Genomic DNA, 20537 nt, shown 5'->3' with positions numbered 1-20537 from the left:
GGGGAGATGTTTTGGACAGGTAACCGTCTGCATTTCATTGAGAGCTGAATGCATAAATAATATGTTACTTTGGCCAGCCCCTATTTACTTACACTATTGGCAGCCCACTGGACAGGTAAGAAGTCTCATAACCCAAAAATAGGAATACAAACTGTACACAATGAAGCACATTTTTACATTCTGCAATTACCTATCAAGATAATAGGAGAACAAAACTTTAAACAGTACCATTTGTATTCAGGCAGGCACTTGCACTACATGCTTTGGTGAATTCATCCATACAGTAAATATCACCACAAAATAGGTAGGTATAGTTTGTATGGGTTTGGGAAGATCAGCAGATAGAGGATTGGTATCAGCTGATTTAGCAGTTGGGGGGGAGGAAGGGTTCCAAATGAGTTTGGGCCCCCCAAAAAAAAGCCTCTTGCGCTCTGCCTGAATTTAAGGACACAAATAACATTTGTAAACATTTTAGGGGGTGTTTAGGGTAAAACACTACTATGGCGCTGACAAAATACATTGTTAAGTGACTAGGCGCTGTGTGTATGGGCCCAGGATAGCATGCTGGGGAGGTTAGTGAAGGCAAATATGCATGAATTACAAAAAAGAAGCATTAAAAGCTTCCAGCATGCATGAGGACAAAGAGGACATTCACAGCATATTACAATCATGGTAATTAGGGAATGATGAAATAAATTCAATACATTAGCAAACATTAAATACATAGAATGTGATCTTAAAGGATAAAACTTATCTTAATATAGTCGTTCTGCATGATCTGAATGATTGCAGAACAGGTCTCTGGAATAATGACTCCCAGAGCTTGGGGGCAGATGCCTGTTGAGAATTTGATGTCCTGCAGACTTCTCCCCGTAGCCAAGTACCGCAAGGTGGCAACGAGCCTTTGTTCCGGAGTGATGGCTTGCCGCATGCAGGTGTCCTGCTTGGTAATATAAGGGGACAGAGAAGCCAACAGATGGTGAAAAATGGGGTCCGTCATCCAGAGATAATTCCTGAAATCATCAGGATTATTCTCCTGGATCTCCCGCAACAAAGGCATATGCGAGAATTGGTCACGCTGGACCAACCAATTCTTCGTCCATGAACTCCTCCTCCCCCTGTTCATGGACTGGACTTGGGTCAAAGTAAGAACCCCAACACCAAGCCCCTGCATAGCACGAACTCTATGACGAGTACGTAACTGCAACATGGATTCAAACGGCCGGCTGGTCAGAACAAACTAACAGAATGCACTGAAAATGAGAAAAGCCTGAGAAGAGCAAGCTTAAAAACAAGCAGACAATAACGCACTGAAAAATAAATACGAAGTGACTACACGCACTAAAAAACAGATACGAACCCACAAGCACAAACTGAGGAGCAGTAACGAACTGAAAAGCACGAGGCTAAAAAGCGCGAATCGTCTCTCACCAAACTTCTACTAACATGAGATTAGCAGAAGGAGTCCAAAGGGTAGCTCACTTAGTATTGAACTTCCTTTTTATAGTGCCATTGTACGTGTTGTACGTCAGCACGTTCTTGGCGATCGGAATTTCTGACAACATTTGTGCGACCGTGTGTATGCAAGACAAGTTTGAGCCAACATCCGTCGGAAATAAATCCACGGTTTGGTTGTCGGAAATTCTGAAAAATTACCTGTTTGCAAAATGTATTAACAAAATATAAAATGTTTTTTTAATTTTTATTTAATTCTGTATTTTTCAAAAAATAAAAAACACAGAGGTTATTAAATACCACCAAAAGAAAGCTCTATTTGTGGGAAAAACATTATACAAATTTAATTTGGGTACAGTGTTGTATGACCACACAATTGTCGTTCAAAGAGTAAACAGCGCTAGAAGCTGAAAATTGGACTGGGAAGGAGAAGGGTTTAGGTGCACTGTAAGCAAGTGTTTAAACTGAAGCCTGTAAAGCATTGCACCTGTGATCAGCAGATCACGGGTGCAATGCTAGGTTCCTTCAGACTCTCAGCCAGCTGTCTCTTATCAGCTTGGTTGCCCTTCTTCAGATCCCCAATATTCTTTTTGAGAACTGACTGAACTGCATATTCCAGATGAGGTCTTACTAATGATTTGCACAGGGGAAACATTATATCTCTCTCTCTCTGGAGTCTATACCTCTCTTAATACAAGAAAGTATTTTTCTAGCTTTAGTGACTGCAGTTTAGCATTGCATGCTATTATTAGATTTATGATCTACCAGAACTCCCATGACTCTCTTGATTATTGAATTCCCCAGTTGTACTCTTCCTAAAATGTTTGATGCATGTTTATAACCCCCAAGTGCATAACTTGACATTTAATACCATTGGGCACATAGTTGCCGAATCATACAGGGAATTTAGGTTTGCTTGTTATAGATGTCCTATAAGGCAGTGTTTCTCAAGTCTTCCTCCTGCCAGCCATGCTAGGATGTGCAAGGGAACACACTGATCACCAAGGAAGGTGGCACACCGACCACCATGCGAGGATGGCACTCTGACCACCAGTGTAACACTAACCAATATCAACATAAGGGGATGCATTGAGCACCAATGCAAGGGGACATGCCGAGCACTGATCACCCATAGAAAGGGGCATGCTAAAAATTGACCACCAGTATAAGGAGACACAGTGAACACCAACCGCCACTGTAAGGGGGTACAATAAGCACCAATCACCAATTAAGGGGACGCGTTGAACGCTGACCACCAGTGTAAGAGGGCATACTGAGTGAAGATAGCACACTGACCACCGACCTAAGGAGACACCTACTCCTTACCACTTTACGCTGCAAGCTGTAGTCCTGACTGCTGCACTGTATATTTTATCTGACATGTATTAAATTAAAATTCAAGGAAATACAATCAGTAAAAATGTTTTCCAAAAGAGAGTACATCAGAGTGTCCTCATCAGAGTGCCCCCTTACTTCAGATTTCCCTATCACAGTGCCCTCTTACATCAGGTTTCCCCCACCTACGTCACCTGCCCCCATCAGAGTACCACCTTACATCAGATGTTCGCATCATAGTGCCCCCTTACATGAAGTGTCCCCATCAAAGTGCCCCCTTACATCAGATGTTCCCATCATAGTGCCCCCTTACATCAGATGTCCCCGTCAGAGTACCCTCTTACATCAGATGTCCCCATCAAAGTGCCCCCTTACATCAGATGTCCCCATCATAGTGCCCCCTTACATCAGATGTCCCCATCATAGTGCCCCCTTACATGCAATGTCCCCATCAAAGCAAGAATGGTGCAAGGATTTTTGACACCCTAGGCGAAACTTCATTTTGCTGCCCCCTCTTGGCTCCACCCCCTTTGCCCTGCCCATGTATACCCCACCTTTTTAATGAGGCACCCATCAAATGCAGCCCACCAGCACCCATCAAATGCAGCCTCACCAGCACCCATCAAATGCAGCCTCACCAGCACCCATCAAATGCAGCCTACCAGTGCCCATCAATGAATGTTTGCTTGCTTCCATTCATTCGGGAATCGGGACACAGTTCCCTGCCGCCGCTGCGCCTCTGACACTATGTTCGAACGCAACAGCAGCAGTCTGCTGATGCTGAAACTTAGTTGCTTGCTGCAGAGAGAGGAGAGCAGGAACACCAGTTGACGGGCGCCCTAGGCAGCAGTGCAGCCTAGGCGGCTGCCTAGTTGTAGCACTGGCCCTGCATCAATGTGCCCCCTTACATCAAGTGTCCCAATCACAGCACCCCTTTACATCAGGTGTCCCTATTCAAGTGCCTCATACCTTAGAGCCAGGGAGGCAGGGGCCATGAGCTGGGAAATAAAGCAATCTGCAGATCTGGCCGAAAGAAGTTCCACTGTCCTCCTATGATGCTGGGGATGGGACTTGCACATGACATCACTGGTTGTCAAGACCCCTTGCGGTCCTAACAATCAATCACTGCAGAGGAGGGGGGAAAACCTCTGCTAGGTGTAGCGCGCTACTCCCTTGGGAGCTGCTGGGTGTGTTCATACCTTTCTGTTAACTTGCTCTGCTGTTCCACCCCTGCACGAATTCCATGATAACTTTAGAAAACTTTTATTACTTGCTTGAAGGATATTACATAGCGGTTAGAGAATATGAGTTGCTGCTAACACTCTGGTTCCTATTTCTGTCCCCATGTGCTTTCCTGTAGTGAACTGACCAATGCCCCTCTGAAAGACATTGCAGTTTGTGGATGTTAGAAGCCCCAGGTCTCACCTGCCTATCTTGACTCCTGCAATCCTCCCGGCGTCAGTTCAGGAAAGTGTCCTTGACGGATAAGCACTGTTGGGTTGCCCTCCCTTTGCTCTCTCTCATCGACAGTCCATGATTGCAACAGAAGGACGATCCCAGTTTGCTCCGTCCTCTTTTCAGTTACTTTGTCTTCCGCATGGTCGGGTACATCCCAGGCTAGGATGCCCGGTCCACCTCTCCGGATTACACTGTGGCTGCTAGGACCATCCAGCACTGAGGTCTCTGAACCCTCAGGACTTCAACCCTACTCTTGCTATCCAGTGCTGTGGTCTCTGAACCCCCAGGCCTTCAAGCCTGCGCCATGTTCGCTACATCTTTCCTCCTTCTCTTCCAACTCCTCCCATGAACTCCCTGGAAGCATGTGACCCCCAACTTATATGCGAGTCCTGCCCCTGCCAATACAATTTAATGATTGGTGCAGGGCTCTCCATACAAGCTGCCTGCACCCCAGTCCCAAGTCCGCCTTCCTTCCGGAACACTTCCAATGGAAGGTAAAAGGGAATATTTCTTGGTCAGAGTGTAGGTGGCCACACCCCCCTCTACTCTGTCACTCCTCTCTCCCAAAACAAACAACCAGGCCTAAAAGTGTAAGGCCCTGGTTAAATTTACCTAACACTTACCTTATCTAAACCTATATAGCACCCACCTAAGTGTGGTGGGCGCTACATAGGGATTATCTGGGGATCCTCATTAAACTGTCACTCGGACTGGACTGAGGTCCCTATTTGATGATGTCTGCTATACATACTTGCATCCCATCTCTCATGGTCCTAGAATTAATCAATATTAACTTTTTTTTAACTATTGAGGCATGGAGGCTTGCTGAAAGAATTTACTGGCCCATGACCTCACAAAGGTTAAGAAACACAGATCTAAGGATGTTCCACTGCATAGCTTGGTGTCATCTGCAAACACTGAAATGTTACTTTTAATCTCAGACCCTATATCCTTTATAAAGGTATTAAAAAGTAAGGGTCCTAATACTGAACCTTGGGGTACACCACTGATAACCTTAGATCATTCAGAGTAAGAATCATGAATTGCTACTTTCACTTTCAATAGATTTTTATTGAAAAAATGTGAGGTACAAAACATAGCATACGAGAATGTTTTGAAATGATCAAGATATTGAATCGCTACCTTCTGTGCAAACGCAAGCCTCTTACTGACCATTTTATGCATTTTGTACGAATGATCTTTCTGCCAGCCTTTGCCAGAAAGGTCCTGTGCAGAGAATCTGTAATTTCATTGTGATTGTGTACATGTACCCTTATGGCCTGCATTCTCAGCCAGCATCTGTATCATATACTGTGGATGTATTATTCGCAGCATACCCTCTCAACATCTGCTGTCATCTACTGTGGCACTAGTATTTCCAGCATGCCCTCTTAGCACCTGCTTACTTCTAATGTGGAACTACTATTCCCAACATGCCCTGTTAGCACCTGCTGTCATCTACGGTGGCACTACTATTCCCAGCATGTCCTGTCAGTATGGCTGCCAGCTAATGAGAAACTAGCATTCTCAGCATGAACTGTCAGCAACTGCGAAACAATGAGCCTCCTTCCCCCAGTGATTATGGAACTATTGTTCCTAACATGTCCATCAACATCTGCTGTCATCTACTGTTGAACTACTATCCTTAGCATGTCCTGTCACCCCCTGCTTCCAACTAATGGGGAACTACTATCCTCAACATGCCTTTTAGCACCTGTTGTCAACTAATACAGAACATTCCCAGCATGCCCTTGGCTCTCAGCTAATAAGGAACTAGCATTCCCTGCATGGCTGGGTAGCAACTGCAAAGCAGCTGACCTCTCCCACCTATTGTGGGACTACTGCCCTCAACATGCCCTGTCATCCCCTGCTGTCATCTTCTGTGGAGCTACCAACCCCCACATGTCCTGTCAGTATGTACTGTGGAACTACTATTCCCAGCATGCTCAATTGGTGCTTGATGTCATCTTCTGAGGCACTACTACCACCAGCATGCACAGTTAACATCTACTATGAAACTACTACCCAGTATGTGCTGTCAGCATATGCTGTCATTTTCTGTGGAACCATTACTCCCAGCATGCCCTGGCAGTATCTACTGTGGAACTACTAATCTCAGCATGCTCTCAGTGCTTGCTGTCATCTTCTGTGGCACTAATACCCGCAGCATGCAAGGTTAACATTTACTGTAGAACTACTTGCCCTAGCATGTCCTGTCAGTACCTTTTACCACCTACTGTGGAACCATTACTTCATGTATGTCCTGTCAGATTCTACAGTGGAATCACTCCCCCCATCCCAGCATGTCCTGTTAGCACCTCCTGTGGAATTACTATGTCTCAGCATGCCCGTCAGCCCTCTGCTGCCACTTTTTGAGGAACTAGTAACCCCAGCATGCCCTGTCAGCCCCCTGTTGCCATCCTCTGTAAAACTACTACTCTCAGTATGTCCTGTCAGCACCTCCTGTGGAACTACTACCCCAGCATGCCCTGTCAGCTACCTGCTGTCATTTGAGGAACTACTACCCCCAGCATGCCCTGTCAGCCCCGTTGCCACACCCTGTAGAACTACCACCCCCAGCATGCCCTATTGTTATCTTCTGTAGAACTACTACCCCAGGATGCCCTGTTGTTACCTTCTGTAGAACTACTACCCCAGCATAGCCTTTCAGCCCCATTGCCACCCTCTGCAGAACTACTACCCCCAGCATGCCCTGTGGTCACCTTCTGTAGAACTACTACCCCCAGCATGCCCTGGCAGTATCTACTGTGGAACTACTAATCTCAGCATGCTCTCAGTGCTTGCTGTCATCTTCTGTGGCACTAATAACCGCAGCATGCAAGGTTAACATTTACTGTAGAACTACTTGCTCTAGCATGTCCTGTCAGTACCTTTTACCACCTACTGTGGAACCATTACTTCATGTATGTCCTGTCAGCACCTCCTGTGGAACTACTACCCCAGCATGCCCTGTCAGCTACCTGCTGTCATTTGAGGAACTACTACCCCCAGCATGCCCTGTCAGCCCCCTGTTGCCACACCCTGTAGAACTACCACCCCCAGCATACCCAATTGTTATCTTCTGTAGAACTACTACCCCAGCATGCCCTGTTGTTACCTTCTGTAGAACTACTACCCCAGCATGGCCTGTCAGCCCCATTGCCACCCTCTGCAGAACTACTACCCCCAGCATGCCCTGTGGTCACCTTCTGTAGAACTACTACCCCCAGCATGCCCTGTCAGCACCTCCTGTGGAACTGCTCCCTGCAGAATTCCATCAGTCCCTTCTGTGGAACTACACCACCCCCCAAGGATATCCTGTAAGTCCCCTGAGGTCACCTTCTGAGGAACTACTCCCCTCAGCTGTCATCTCCTATAGAACTGCTCCCCCCAGCATGTCCCGTCAGCTCCCTTGCTGTCAACTTCTGTAGAACTACTCCCCCCAGCATGTCCCGTCAGCTCCCCTGCTGTCACCTTCTGTAGAACTACTCCCCCCAGCATGTCCTGTCAGCCCCCTGCTGTCACCTTCTGTAGAACTACTCCCCCCAGCATGTCCCGTCAGCTCCCCTGCTGTCACCTTCTGTAGAACTACTCCCCCCAGCATGTCCTGTCAGCCCCCTGCTGTCACCTTCTGTAGAACTACTCCCCCCAGCATGTCCTGTCAGCCCCCTGCTGTCACCTTCTGTAGAACTACTCCCCCCAGCATGTCCTGTCAGCCCCCTGCTGTCACCTTCTGTAGAACTACTCCCCCCAGCATGTCTTGTCAGCCACCTGATGTCACCTTCTGTAGAACTACTCCCCCCAGCATGCCCTGTCAGCCCCTTGCTGTCACCTTCTGTGGAACTACTCCCCCCAGCATGACCTGTCAGCCCCCTGCTGTCACCTCCTGAGGAACTACTCCCCCCAGCATGCCCTGTCAGCCCCCTGCTGTCACCTTCTGAGGAACCACTCCCCCCAGCATGCCCTGTCAGCCTCCTGCTGTCACCTTTTGTAGAACTACTCCCCCCAGCATGCCCTGTCAGCCCCCTGCTGTCACCTTCTGTGGAACTACTCCCCCCAGCATGCCCTGTCAGCCCCCTGCTGTCACCTCCTGAGGAACTACTCCCCCCAGCATGCCTTGTCAGCCCCCTGCTGTCACCTTCTGAGGAACCACTCCCCCTAGCATGCCCTGTCAGCCCCCTGCTGTCACCTTTTGTAGAACTACTCCCCCCAGCATGCCCTGTCAGCCCCCTGCTGTCACCTTCTGTAGAACTACTCCCCCCAGCATGTCCTGTCAGCCCCCTGCTGTCACCTTCTGTGGAACTACTCCCCCCAGCATGCCCTGTCAGCCCCCTGCTGTCACCTCCTGAGGAACTACTCCCCCCAGCATGCCCTGTCAGCCCCCTGCTGTCACCTTCTGAGGAACCACTCCCCCTAGCATGCCCTGTCAGCCCCCTGCTGTCACCTTTTGTAGAACTACTCCCCCCAGCATGCCCTGTCAGCCCCCTGCTGTCACCTTCTGTGGAACTACTCCCCCCAGCATGCCCTGTCAGCCCCCTGCTGTCACCTTTTGTAGAACTACTCCCCCCAGCATGCCCTGTCAGCCCCCTGCTGTCACCTTCTGTAGAACTACTCCCCCCAGCATGTCCTGTCAGCCCCCTGCTGTCACCTCGTGTGGAAGCATGCCCCCCTCCCGTTCTGTGCCCTCCTCCCAGCATGCCCCGTCCCTGGCAGGAGCCGTGTATAGGTGTAGAGCAGACGCTGGTGGGCGGGGCCAGGGTAGGAGTGGCGGCAGTAGCAGCAGCACAATGAGCGGTGACAGGAGGCACACAGGGGCGGGGCCGCACACACACTCACACTGAAAACACGGCCAGGTGTAGCCGAGCCGCCGTGTGATAAGGAAGTGCCGGCTAGAAACCCCGAGCAACAAGCGGCCTCGCGCTGGAACGTTCTCCTCGGCCGGGCATGGCAACCCGAAGACGGAGAGCCGAGGAGTGAGGAAGAGGAAAATGTGACAGCGAGGGAAGGGGAGGGGTATAGAGAGCGGAGAAGAGAGAGAGGAAGGAAGGAAGGGGAGGGAAGAGAGCAGCTTGTGGCAGGCTGCTGTCGCTTCCAGTGCAGCACAAGCAAGACACAGAGGCGTCCTCCTCTCCTGACACATCTGGGGACCGAGGGCCACCTACCTGCCTGTCCCCTCACACCCCACACTGGGCTCCATGCTGGACTGAGCTTCTTTTCCTCAGCAACAGAAAGGACAGCAAAAGATTTTTTTTTTTTTCTTTTTCCTTCTACTCATCAGTCCTGTTCCTCCTCTCCAGCACAGATCACCTGCAGCAGCAGCAACCTTCCTCCCCCTCCTCCTCCTCCCCCAGGACCCTCCTGTGTGTGGGGTGCCCATCAACCACACAAAAAGGGGGAGACCAACACAAGAAGGGAGGAGGAGAGCAAAGGTGGGGGGTGAGAGGAGAGTGGGATCTGGAGGAGGAGGAGGAGGTGGTGGTGGTGGTGGTGGTGGTGGAGGTGGTGGTGCTGGATCAAGAGGCAGATAAGGGTGACAATGAGGAGATTTAAAAAGGTGCTGGACGGCCTGACAGCCGTATCCTCCTCTTCATCGTCGTCTTCATCCCAGCCTGGAATCAGGGAGGTGGAAATCCCAGAGACCCTCCAGTCCGAGCACTTCCAGCTCTGCAAGGTGAATTGGGATGAGTACTATTTATTACTAGCATTGTCATCATCTGCAATAAGCCCTCCTCTCCTACCCCCTCCCCAATGTGTATATCTGTAACATCTCTCTGCATGCTACCACACACATACTTGGCACCGATCGGCTACGTGTAGGCTTCCAACAAGACCCATGAAGTAGGCAGAGTGGCTGTCGAAGAATGCCTGTTCACCTGCGTCCATCCCATCTTGTGTAGGAAGCTCTGGTGGTGCTGTATAGGGAGCTAGACATAGGCCACTCCATGAATGTGCAGATTTAGAATGGCTGTGCCTTGTCTATGATCTGACAGGCTTTACCAGTTTTCAAAAAAAAAACGTACCACCTATACACTGAATATTTGAGGCTATGGAAGATCAGATCTGTTGCAATTTTGAATGGCCAACGTAATCTATTTTATTTAGATCAGACGTTCAGTAGGAGCTCATGGATTTCACCTCTGTTTTCCTAGATCCATACAGGCTTCTGTTTATGTTGCTGTTTTAGATGGTCTTGTCCTCGTGTGGCTTGAAGGGCATCTGGGAAAGCTCTGCACCATTTTTAATTTTTTTTTTTTTTTTGGGTTGTGTGTTGAGCTCAGGCTCCCCCCACATTGTCAATTCCTCCTGTCCCTCTCCTCCTCTTGTCAATTTCCCCATTCTGATGGCAGTGATGTCCGTCAAGGCTTGCTCAATCTTCTCTTGTGATGACAACCTCTTTTCCTGCTAAAGGCCTGAACCAGTAACTTGGTTCTAAAACCACCCCCAGCCACCAATTTATCTTATTTTTTTTCTTTTGCTAGGATGTTTTCCCTGTAATACATGTCAGAGCTGTAATCCAGGTTCTTGTTGGGTAACCTTCTTCAAGCTTCATTTCACTTTTCTTCATAGGGATGTTATTTTGTTGACTTGTGGTAAAGGGTGACAACTGAGAATGTCAATGGTTTGGTGGTTGTGTGCTGTTTTTATTTATTTATTTTTGTTATATGTGTATATGTCATTTTACAGGCCTCTGGTGCAGAAATGATAAAATATCAGGATCTCCTATCGATTTCATATGTCTTTGGTCTACTGTCGAGAGTTAATTTCCATCGTTGTACAAATTTGAGTAGCACACCATAACACAAACACTTGTGGCCTAGTTGTTGTAGCCTGAGCGTTCTTGTTGGATTATGTTGGGTTATTGATTTTCTGACGGTGCTGAAAATGATTCTATGGTTTAGCATAGTAATCTGATTTTATGAATACAATCCATCTAAAATCTTACTGCACTAAGGGCCCATAGACTCTGTCAGCATATGCAATTTTCATTGAAATAAATGGAAATGTATTAAAATGTTCATTTATAGCATGCACCAGTGCATACTTGTGTTGAGATATTATGCATTGGGGGGGGGGGGGGGGGTGCAAAATCCTGGTTCGGCTCCACATCAAAACCAATTGGCTTTGACTGTTTTTTGACAAAAAGAAAAAAAAAATTAATTGAACAAGCTGAAGTAGGAAGCCGATTGGCTACCATGCGCAGCTGCACCAGATCTTGCACTCCCCCGTTTTAATAAATCAAGACCAGCAGCCAATTGGCTTCTAACTTCAGTCTGCCCCGCCTCCCCAAGCACATCACTCACCTTTTTAGGCAAATGGCACGCACAATGCCTGCTGTGCCTCCTGCTATATGTACATTGCATATCTCAGGAGGCATAGGCTTTCATTGAAGAAAGGAGGAGAGGGCCGGCCTGTCCACATGTCATCGGGTGGTGTGCCGGCTGAACCCAGAACAGCCGTCAACCTGGTGACCACGTCACAGGGAAATGTTTTGGCGCGGAACCAAGTGATGCCAGAAGAGAAGAGTCTCTTAGCTGGACAGCACTGGATCCGATGGGTGGGCGAGTATCAAGTCAGCTGGACTCTACCAGATAGGTAAGCCTTCAAAAAAACGGGGTGGAAGTTAAAGTTCCGCTGTAAGTTTTGACAATAAAACTTGGAAGCTGACTGGTTTTTGTGCAGAGCTGCACCAGATTTTGCACTCTCCAGTTTTAGATAATCAACCCTATTGTGTTTAAAATTATATCACAGTGTTGACTTGCATTTAAATTGAATAAATGTTAAATGCATGCTGCAAAATTGGACAAGTGTTAGCCCTAAAGCATTGTATGGCTTTCATTACTTTTTTTATTTTTTTTTATTTACTAGGATTAATAACGACAAATGCTTGGGTAGCCATTTCACAATTGAGTATACACACAGAAATGATCACTATCTATGGGAAGCCTTTCTCAACCAGGGCTTCATAGAACTCTAGGGTACCTGAAAGATAACTGAGGGATGAACTGTTAGGAAAGATAGAAGATTTGGTTATTAGCTGAAGGCAGGATGAGGTTTTTAGGGATCGCTTAAAGTGTAAGTAAACCCCCCCCCCCCCCCCCCCCAAGAGGGCAGAGTAGGAGTTGGCTAGACAGATGGGGTAGAGTTGCAGAGGCCGGGGGAGAGGCTCTGAAGAAGTCCTGGAGATGAGCATGGGAGGAGGAGACAAGGGAGCTAGAAATCAGGAGGTCTTGAGAGGACAGTTTGGGTGACATTTGTAGATTGGTGCTGTAGCTCAGGGCAGAGTTGTAAATGGCTTTGTATGTTAGTGTTTTGAATTGTCTACATTGGGCAATGGGAAGCCAGTGGAGGGATTAGCAGAGAGGGTGGCAGACAAGGGACGGTTGTATGAGTCTGGCAGCAGCATTCATGATAGACTGAAGAGGGGATAGCCTACGAATAGGTAGGCCGATGAGGGTGTTACAATAGTCGAGGTGAGAGATAACACGTGAGTGAATACGTTTCTTTAGTGGTTTCAGTGGATAAAAAGGGCTGCATTTCAGAGATATTACAGAGGGGAAGTCTAGATGGAAGATTTGGACAATGATTACATTTGGGGCTGAAAGGACAGGTCAGAGTCTAGGATTACACCTAGCACCCCGGCATGAGGGGAGGGACTGATGGCTGTTTTATTGATCTTGATGGATAAATCAGAGGATTGGGCATGGGCAAGAGAGAATATGGGCAGTTTTTGAAGGACTGAATAAGTGTTGTGACATCCATGCTGACATGTTGGTTAGTAATACGAGAGGAGACTAAAGGGGTGACATGGTACTGAAAGCCATGGGTGTTTATCAAGTGACCAAGGAAGGAGGTGTAAGATGGAGAAGAGGGGCCCGATGACAGAACCCCCCCCCCCCCCCCCCCCCCAAAAGAGAAAATGGAGAGGAGACAGTTTATAGGTAACCATGAAGGTGCGCTTTATGAAGGACCCACCCCAGGCAAATAAATTTCATGAATGTTGGGTGCATATCCAGTATAATTTGCACAGATATGAGCTCCACTCATACTGTAGCAGAAGAGTCATTCTCTGATTGGTTGAGATTGTGATGTCATCCACCCATCCTCTGCGGTTTGTTTATTCAAAGAAAGCCTTCCAAGGCATTCTCTGAATGAATGGTGAAGCTGCTGACTTCTGTGTTCTATATACAGAATGCAAGTTGCTTGAGGAAGCATCCAGAGGAGACTTTATCTGCTAAAACTTTAAGTGCAAAATCTGGTGCAGCTGTGTTTTGGTAACCAATCCGCCTTTAACATTAAGCTTTGACAAAAAACCTGGAAGCTGATTGGTTTCTATGTAGAGCTGCACCAGATTTTGCACACTCTAGTTTTAGTAAGTCAACCCAGTATGTAGCTCAGGATACCAGAGTCAGTCTGCATCCCCCAGCTGCCTTCCAGCTCCAGATGTGAGATGTAAAGAATTGGATGTATCCAAGCTGGGCCAAATAAATGAAAGACAAAAAAAAAAATCTTGTTCAGCTTTAATATGAAATATTTATTCATTAATGCCAGACACATGTGGCACACTAACTGCATGTTGTCTCGAGTGCCCCATGTCTTGGTACTGTGAATGGTAGTCATTGCCCTTGGTGCGCTTCCTGTTATTGGTGATGAATAGCTAATGGTGATGTGGTGACAAGGTAACACGAATGACACCCCCACAGAATGCCCAGTGAACACACACAAGTCAAGCATAACATCCCCTGAGCATCAATAGATGTTTTATTGCGGTGGCTGATTACCAGTTCATTGAGCTGGGCCTATAGAAAGTTAAAGGGCTGGAGATGTCACTGGTAGTTTAAACTTGGTGCAATTATAGGGTTTTGTAAAAGGATCTGAAATGGCTTTAGGAACCCCAAAGGTTGGGAGATTTGTTGTGCCTGTCCCAGGGATCAGCCTGAAATAAGGGAGTTACTTTTGAAACTCTGCAATGCTGGTCGGGTCAGCCTAATTTGGCTCATTTTCAAAACCACATTTTACAAGAAACGTTGGTTTGCAGCCACTGAGACATCATGTGATCCGAAGGCTTGGGAAAGAACAGTAACAAGCTAAGGTCAACAACTTTTTCTCTAAGGGCTCAGCTCCATGTGACATTTGGGGCTGACACATGCTAAGTTTGCTAACAGGAAATTTTTTCTCTTTTTCACATAATGACAGGTCACAAGCCTTTTATTCAATTTTAAAACTAGTGTTGCAGGAAGGGCAGTTGGCACCAGATTGGTCACTAAACATATGACTGTATAATCTCTATACATGATGAACCCTAGATTTAACCAAAACTGTGTATGTAATATCAGGACCTACCTAAACCATCCGCGCAGGAATGCCCTTGCTTGGAATACTTGTCAGTAGGTTTAAAGGAGATTATACAATCAAATTGGTGTTTGATTGAGGGTCTCTAGACTGCAATATTCAGATGCGGCTAAACGCTACTTTTGGACGCTTCAGGATGCTATGCTATAACCACTTACAAACTAGACCATTGGCAGTCTAGCGTGTGTGACAAGAACCGCCAGCATCCTTGGCAAGTCTGAACCGCTAATGGCATGCTTGAATGAGTGTTTACATATGAATAATGGTACAATTAAAACCAGACCCACCATTGACTGCGGCTTCACATGGCGGTAGTGTCTCCACTGGTAAGGTTTGAAAATTCTCAGTGGCACTTGTCTGTCTGAATGGGCCCCTAATCCCTGGTTGACATTAGTGTGGTGTGGGACACTGCATATGAATCGCACCACATTTCTGTGCACGTCACATGCGATGTCTGTACAGTGTGATTTAAATAATTTATTTTGTATGGCTTAAATCGCACCGCATCTGCACCAAAGTGATGTAGGATCCTTATTGGATTGCATGGGTTCACACCCATGCAAACAAATTCTGGCAAGCAGCAGATAACATGAATGGAGTGAGATTTTGATGTAGTGCACAGGATTCACTGCATTTCCTGCATCACATCAGTGTGAACAATGATTAAAGCCTAACTCTGGAATAATGTAATAATAATTGGGGGGGGGGGGGGGGGAGAGGGGGTCGGTAAGTACTTGCAGTGGTGTTTGTAACACATCCTTAACCACTACAATGCAGGGCACTTTCGCCCCCTTCCTTCCCAGCCCAATTTTCAGCTTTCATCGCTCTCGCACTTTCAATGACAATTGCGCGGTCATGCTACACTGTACCCAAATGAAATTTTTATCATTTTGTTCACACAAATAGAGCTTTATTTTGGTGGTATTTATTCACGACTCTGTTTTTTATTTTTTGCGATATAAGCGCAAAAAAAGCGGAAATTTGGAAAACAATATTTTTTCTATTTTAAAAGAAATCCAATAAAATCAAATTTTGTCATAAATTTAAGCCAAAATGTATTCTGCTACATGTTTTTGGTAAAAAAAAATTCCGTTAAGTGTATAATAATTGGTTTGTGTGATCACGTACATATGTGTGCAGATAATCATTGGAACATGTGATTTTAGTGGGACATATGTGGGGGACATGTGTTTTTTTTTTTTTTTTTTTTTTTTTTTTTTTATATATATATATATATATATATATATATATATATATATATATATATATATATATATATATATATATATATATATATATATATATATATATATATATATATATATATATATATATTTGGTGACGTGTGTTTACACTAGACTGGTGATCAGTTAGTAGAAAGCTGTAAAAACAGCTCATACTCACTGATCACCAGCCGGCTGCAGCGATCTCCTCTCCTCTCCTCTCCTCAGCAATGACTTCTGTGTGAGGAGAGGAGGAGCCTTGATTGGACACGGCCGTCAGGTGATCAGGAGGGCCAATCACAGAGCCCTCCTGCCGATCCAAGATGCGCCGTGTCCTCTCGGAAGTAGAGAGCTCCCACCTGGCCGTATATGTACATTGGCCGGGTGGGAAGTGGTTAAGGGTCCTTTCACATGGGACGGATCCGTGATGATTCACGCTGTGAACATCCACTTGCTCAGCGGGGAGCCCTGTCAGAGCGCCACTCTCCCCTATGGGAGATCGGAAGACAATGGACCGCAGAGTCCATCGTCATCCGATCCTCAGACGGATGAAAAAGTAGGTTTTTCCTCTGCCACACTTTTTTTGTATCGGGTCGGATGTCAGCGGACATGTCACTGCTGACATCCGAGCCTTCATAGCGGTCTATGGACCATCTTTTTAGGTCCGCCTAAAAAACTGACAGGTGGACCTGAAGGGATCGTTCGTGTGAAAGAAGCCATACTCTTAAGTTAAGGGGTGGGATTGCCAGTGGTATCACATTTTTGTAGAATTATAAGGGTCTTTTTTTTTTTTTTTTTATTAACCTGAAGAATAAAACCTACCAATGTGTAACCGCTTCAGGATGTCAGGGTGTCCGAGTAGGAAGTGCTACAATTCTGGCAGTTCAAGCGAGTCAGTCCAAGGTGAAATGTACAAAGCACAGTAATCAATCAGTCAGTCTGAATCTCTTAACTGATCTGAAGGCATTAAGCTAAAATCTAAGTGCCTGGTCTGGATTACTAAATTTTGCATTGCTTTGTTAAATAAGCCAAAGTCTAGGTTTACAGACCATCAAGGTTTTATCTTTTTGTTTCCCCTATTTATTTTTGAGACACTGTCGTTTTACCACCAATCCCAAACAGGCCAATGTAAGTTGTTTTGTGTTTCTAAAGGTTATTAAAGTAATAAACTTCCGGTATGGGAAGTACTGCTTGGCATATTTGCTTTATATAGCTGAAGAGTAGTAAAGTTCATGGTTCTAAAGCCAAAAGGGGTTATCCTAATCCATTACCTGCATTAAGGTGAAAAACCTTCCACTAGCGTGCCTGCATGTGTGCCCCATAGGTAGTGGCTTGCTATGGGGGCACAGGGGAAAGCGGAGCGGTGGCGGGAACAACCGAAGATGAGGTTTGGAGCTGCTTTGTGCAATATTCTTGCACAGAGCAGGTAGGTATAACGTAATTTTTATTTTATTTTAGTTAAAGCCTTAGTATCCCTTTTTAACCACTTCCCACCCAGCCAATGCATATATACGGCCGGGTGGGAGCCGTCTACTCCTGATAGGACGTTCAGGAACGTCCTTCAGAAAAAGCGGGATCACGCGCGCGCGTGCCCACGCGCGTGCCCCCGCAGCGGCGCGATCCCGATGTGCTCGTGTCACCCGGACACGGCACATCTCAGATCGGCAGGAGGGCTCTGTGATTGGCCCTCCTGATCACATGACGGCCGTGTCCAATCACGGCCGTCATGTGATGTAAACAAACAGCCGGCTGCTAGGCAATCGGCTCTCCTCTCCTCACACGGAAGTCATCGCTGAGGAGAGGAGAGCAGAACGCTGCAGCCAGCTGATGATCAGTGAGTATGAGCTGTTTTTTACAGCTTTTTACTCACTGATCATCAGTCTAGTGTCAACACACAACACACCACACAGTACAAACACAGTCCCCACACATGTCCCCAAAACATACATGTCCCCAAATAATAAAAACATGTCCCCCACATAGGTCCCACTAAAATCACATGTCCCAATGATTATCTGCACACATATGTACGTGATCACCTGCACACATATATACATGATCATTTGCGTACATATGTCCCTGATCACACAAACCAATTATTATACACTTAACGGAATTTTTTTTACCAAAAACATGTAGCAGAATACATTTTGGCTTAAATTTATGACAAAATTTGATTTTATTGGATTTCTTTTCAAATAGAAAAAAGAAAATATTGTTTTTTTTTTTTTTTCCAAACTTCCGCTTTTTTTGCGCTTATATCGCAAAAAAATAAAAAACGGAGTCGTGAATAAATAACACAAAAATAAAGCTCTATTTGTGCGAACAAAATGATAACAATTTAATTTGGGTACAGTGTAGCATGACCGTGCAATTGTCATTGAAAGCGCTAGAGCGATGAAAGCTGAAAATTGGGCTGGGAAGGAAGGGGGTGAAAGTGCCCTGTATTGCATTTTACACACCGTTCCTAAAATGCTGAATGCTGTTCTCTGCTTGATGTTGCAACAAAATCTGATTGGCGCAGAGGCTAGTCACATGATTTTGACAGGCCATGTGACTGGATTCTTTTTTACAGATGGCCTTTTTGTTTTAGTGATTTTTGGCATTATATGACCAGCTGTGAAGCAATGGCAGCATATTTAACAGAGGATCGTTTGAATTTGCAGAATTGCAAGACTCTGCTGCCCACCTAATACCGCTTTTTGCCAACTTTCTGTAGGCGTCAGACAGATGGACTGTACAAGGGAGGCTTATATGTGACATGGCGCATCTGAAATAAACTCTTGAACCTACCTCTATGTGGTAATGGTCACACATGTCTATAAGGAGGGGAAGCATTAAAAAGAGGGAAATTATTTATGTACAGATGTGGATAGTTTTTTTTTTTTTTTTTTTTTTTTTTACTCTTTCATGAAAAAAGAACTCTGTTTTCTCTGAAGGCTCTTGAAACTGAAAAGTAATTGGTATTCCACATTTTTAACTTTTGGTCTTCAAAAGAATATTTAAAATTTTAATCTTTTTATTTTTTTTAACATGGACAAAAATTCTAATGTTGCATGACATTTTAGAGGCAGTAATTGCAAGAAAACAGTTTTACTTTTGCACCTAACAGATATTTTGGCCTATAATCTGCTCCAGATTGCATATGTCAATTTCCATAGATGTTCAATTGGATTCAGATCAGGGCTCATAGAAGGCCACTTCAGAATAGTCCATTGTTTTGTTCTTGGCCATTCCTGAGTGGTGGTCTTTGGTTAATTTTCCTGCCAGACACTGGGCAGCGTGTCTTGCTCCAGAATTCTATAATGCTCTTGAGATTTAATTGTGCCCTGCACAGATTAAAGGCACCATGTGGCGGACATCGCATGGCAAAGCAGCCCCCAAAAAAAACATAATATTTTATCTTTTTCCTGTCGGTGAACATAGAGCCAAAAAGCTTGTTTTGTCTCATCTGTCCAGAGGAAATTCCCCCAGAAGAATTATGACTGGCAGTATGCATTTGAGCAAAGCCATTTTTAGCTTTGTTTCATCAGAGTAGTCCTCTTGTATGTTCTTCTGCTTTAGCCCTGGTCTCAAAAATCACTGGATAATTCAAATGGACATTGATGTTCCTTGACCTTGGAGTTCAGCTTGTATTTCTTTGGAAGTTTTCATTTGGCTGTTTATCATTCACACTATTCTTCTAATCGTGTGTTGTTTTTTTTTTTTTTTTGGGGGGGGGTTCGGTATGGTGTACATGGTGAGAATTACTACTTTTTCTCCATTTAAGATGCATGGAAATGTGTGACACTAGTTACAGAAAACTGATTTAGACATCACTGATCCAACTTATAATATTTTCTAGAGCTTGGACCTACTTGTTCCAAGCTGATGGGATACTGTTTTGCAGCAGTCTCAAATGAAACTGAACATAAGGAACGGCCTCAAATGAAGCCACCATCTTTCCCAACAACCTCATATAAGTCAAATAGGATTCTCCCTTGCCTGAATCAGTTCCCTTATGGCAGTGATGGCGAACCTTGGCACTCCAGATGTTTTGAAACTACGTTTCCCATGATGCTCAACTACACTGCAGAGTACATGAGCATCATGGGAAAAGTAGTTCCAAAACATCTGGGGGGGGGGGCCAAGGTTCGCCATCACTTCCTTATGGCACTGATCGTCGCTGGCGGCAGGAATACATTTTTCTGGGCTGTATCTATGATTGGACCCAAGTATTCTAATCTCCTTAATGGTTTTAAGGAAGACTTGACTGTGGTGACCATACTTTGGTCTAAGCGGGCTACCGACTGGTCTATCAAGAGCAGATCGTCTCGGTAAGCTATAATAGTTATACCTTGGTCCCTTAATCTGGCTAGAAGAGGGGACAAGAGACCTTTTTAAAAACTCAAGGTGCAGTAGCTAGACCAAAAGGCAGAGCTACAAACTGAAAATGAAGAGTTTCTACCTCGAAATGTAGATATTTCTGATGAGCGGGAAAAAATAGGTACGTGAAGGTATGCATCCTTGATGTCAATTGACGCCAGAAGTTCTCCACCTTGTAGGATGGAGAATTTTTATTTTTTTATTTTTTTCCCTCTGGATCCTTGAGAATGTTTGATCTGAGAGAACGTGGAGACGGGAACTCTCAAACTCTCTAGTTTTGTATCCTAGAGATATTGAGAAAGCCACCCATTTGTCTCAACACTCTTCCTGCCAGACCCTTAAGAACTGCAG

At 45.6% G+C, this 20537-nt stretch overlaps 1 protein-coding gene across 3 annotated transcripts in view; it reads left to right on the top strand.

Annotated features, from left to right (window-relative positions):
* The first annotated feature begins 9021 nt into the window (after positions 1-9021).
* The window catches only part of STXBP5 (syntaxin binding protein 5), a 641864-nt gene continuing 630348 nt past the window's right edge, over positions 9022-20537 (top strand). For 2 of the 3 annotated variants that reach the window (XM_077486344.1, XM_077486342.1), the window contains exon 1: positions 9022-9919. In XM_077486344.1, coding sequence (XP_077342470.1) covers positions 9785-9919 — 135 coding nt within the window. In that variant the 5' untranslated portion in view covers positions 9022-9784. The remainder of the gene's footprint in view (positions 9920-20537) is intronic. The other variant, XM_077486345.1, reaches the window with a different exon arrangement.

This window comes from Lithobates pipiens, unplaced genomic scaffold, assembly GCF_037356315.1.
Source record: "Lithobates pipiens isolate NorthernLeopardFrog02 unplaced genomic scaffold, aLitPip1_a1.2 Scaffold_18, whole genome shotgun sequence".
In the NCBI taxonomy this organism is placed as follows: Eukaryota; Metazoa; Chordata; class Amphibia; order Anura; family Ranidae; genus Lithobates; species Lithobates pipiens.
Note: the sequence above shows the minus strand (reverse complement) of the source record. Positions and strands in the feature narration are given on the sequence as shown.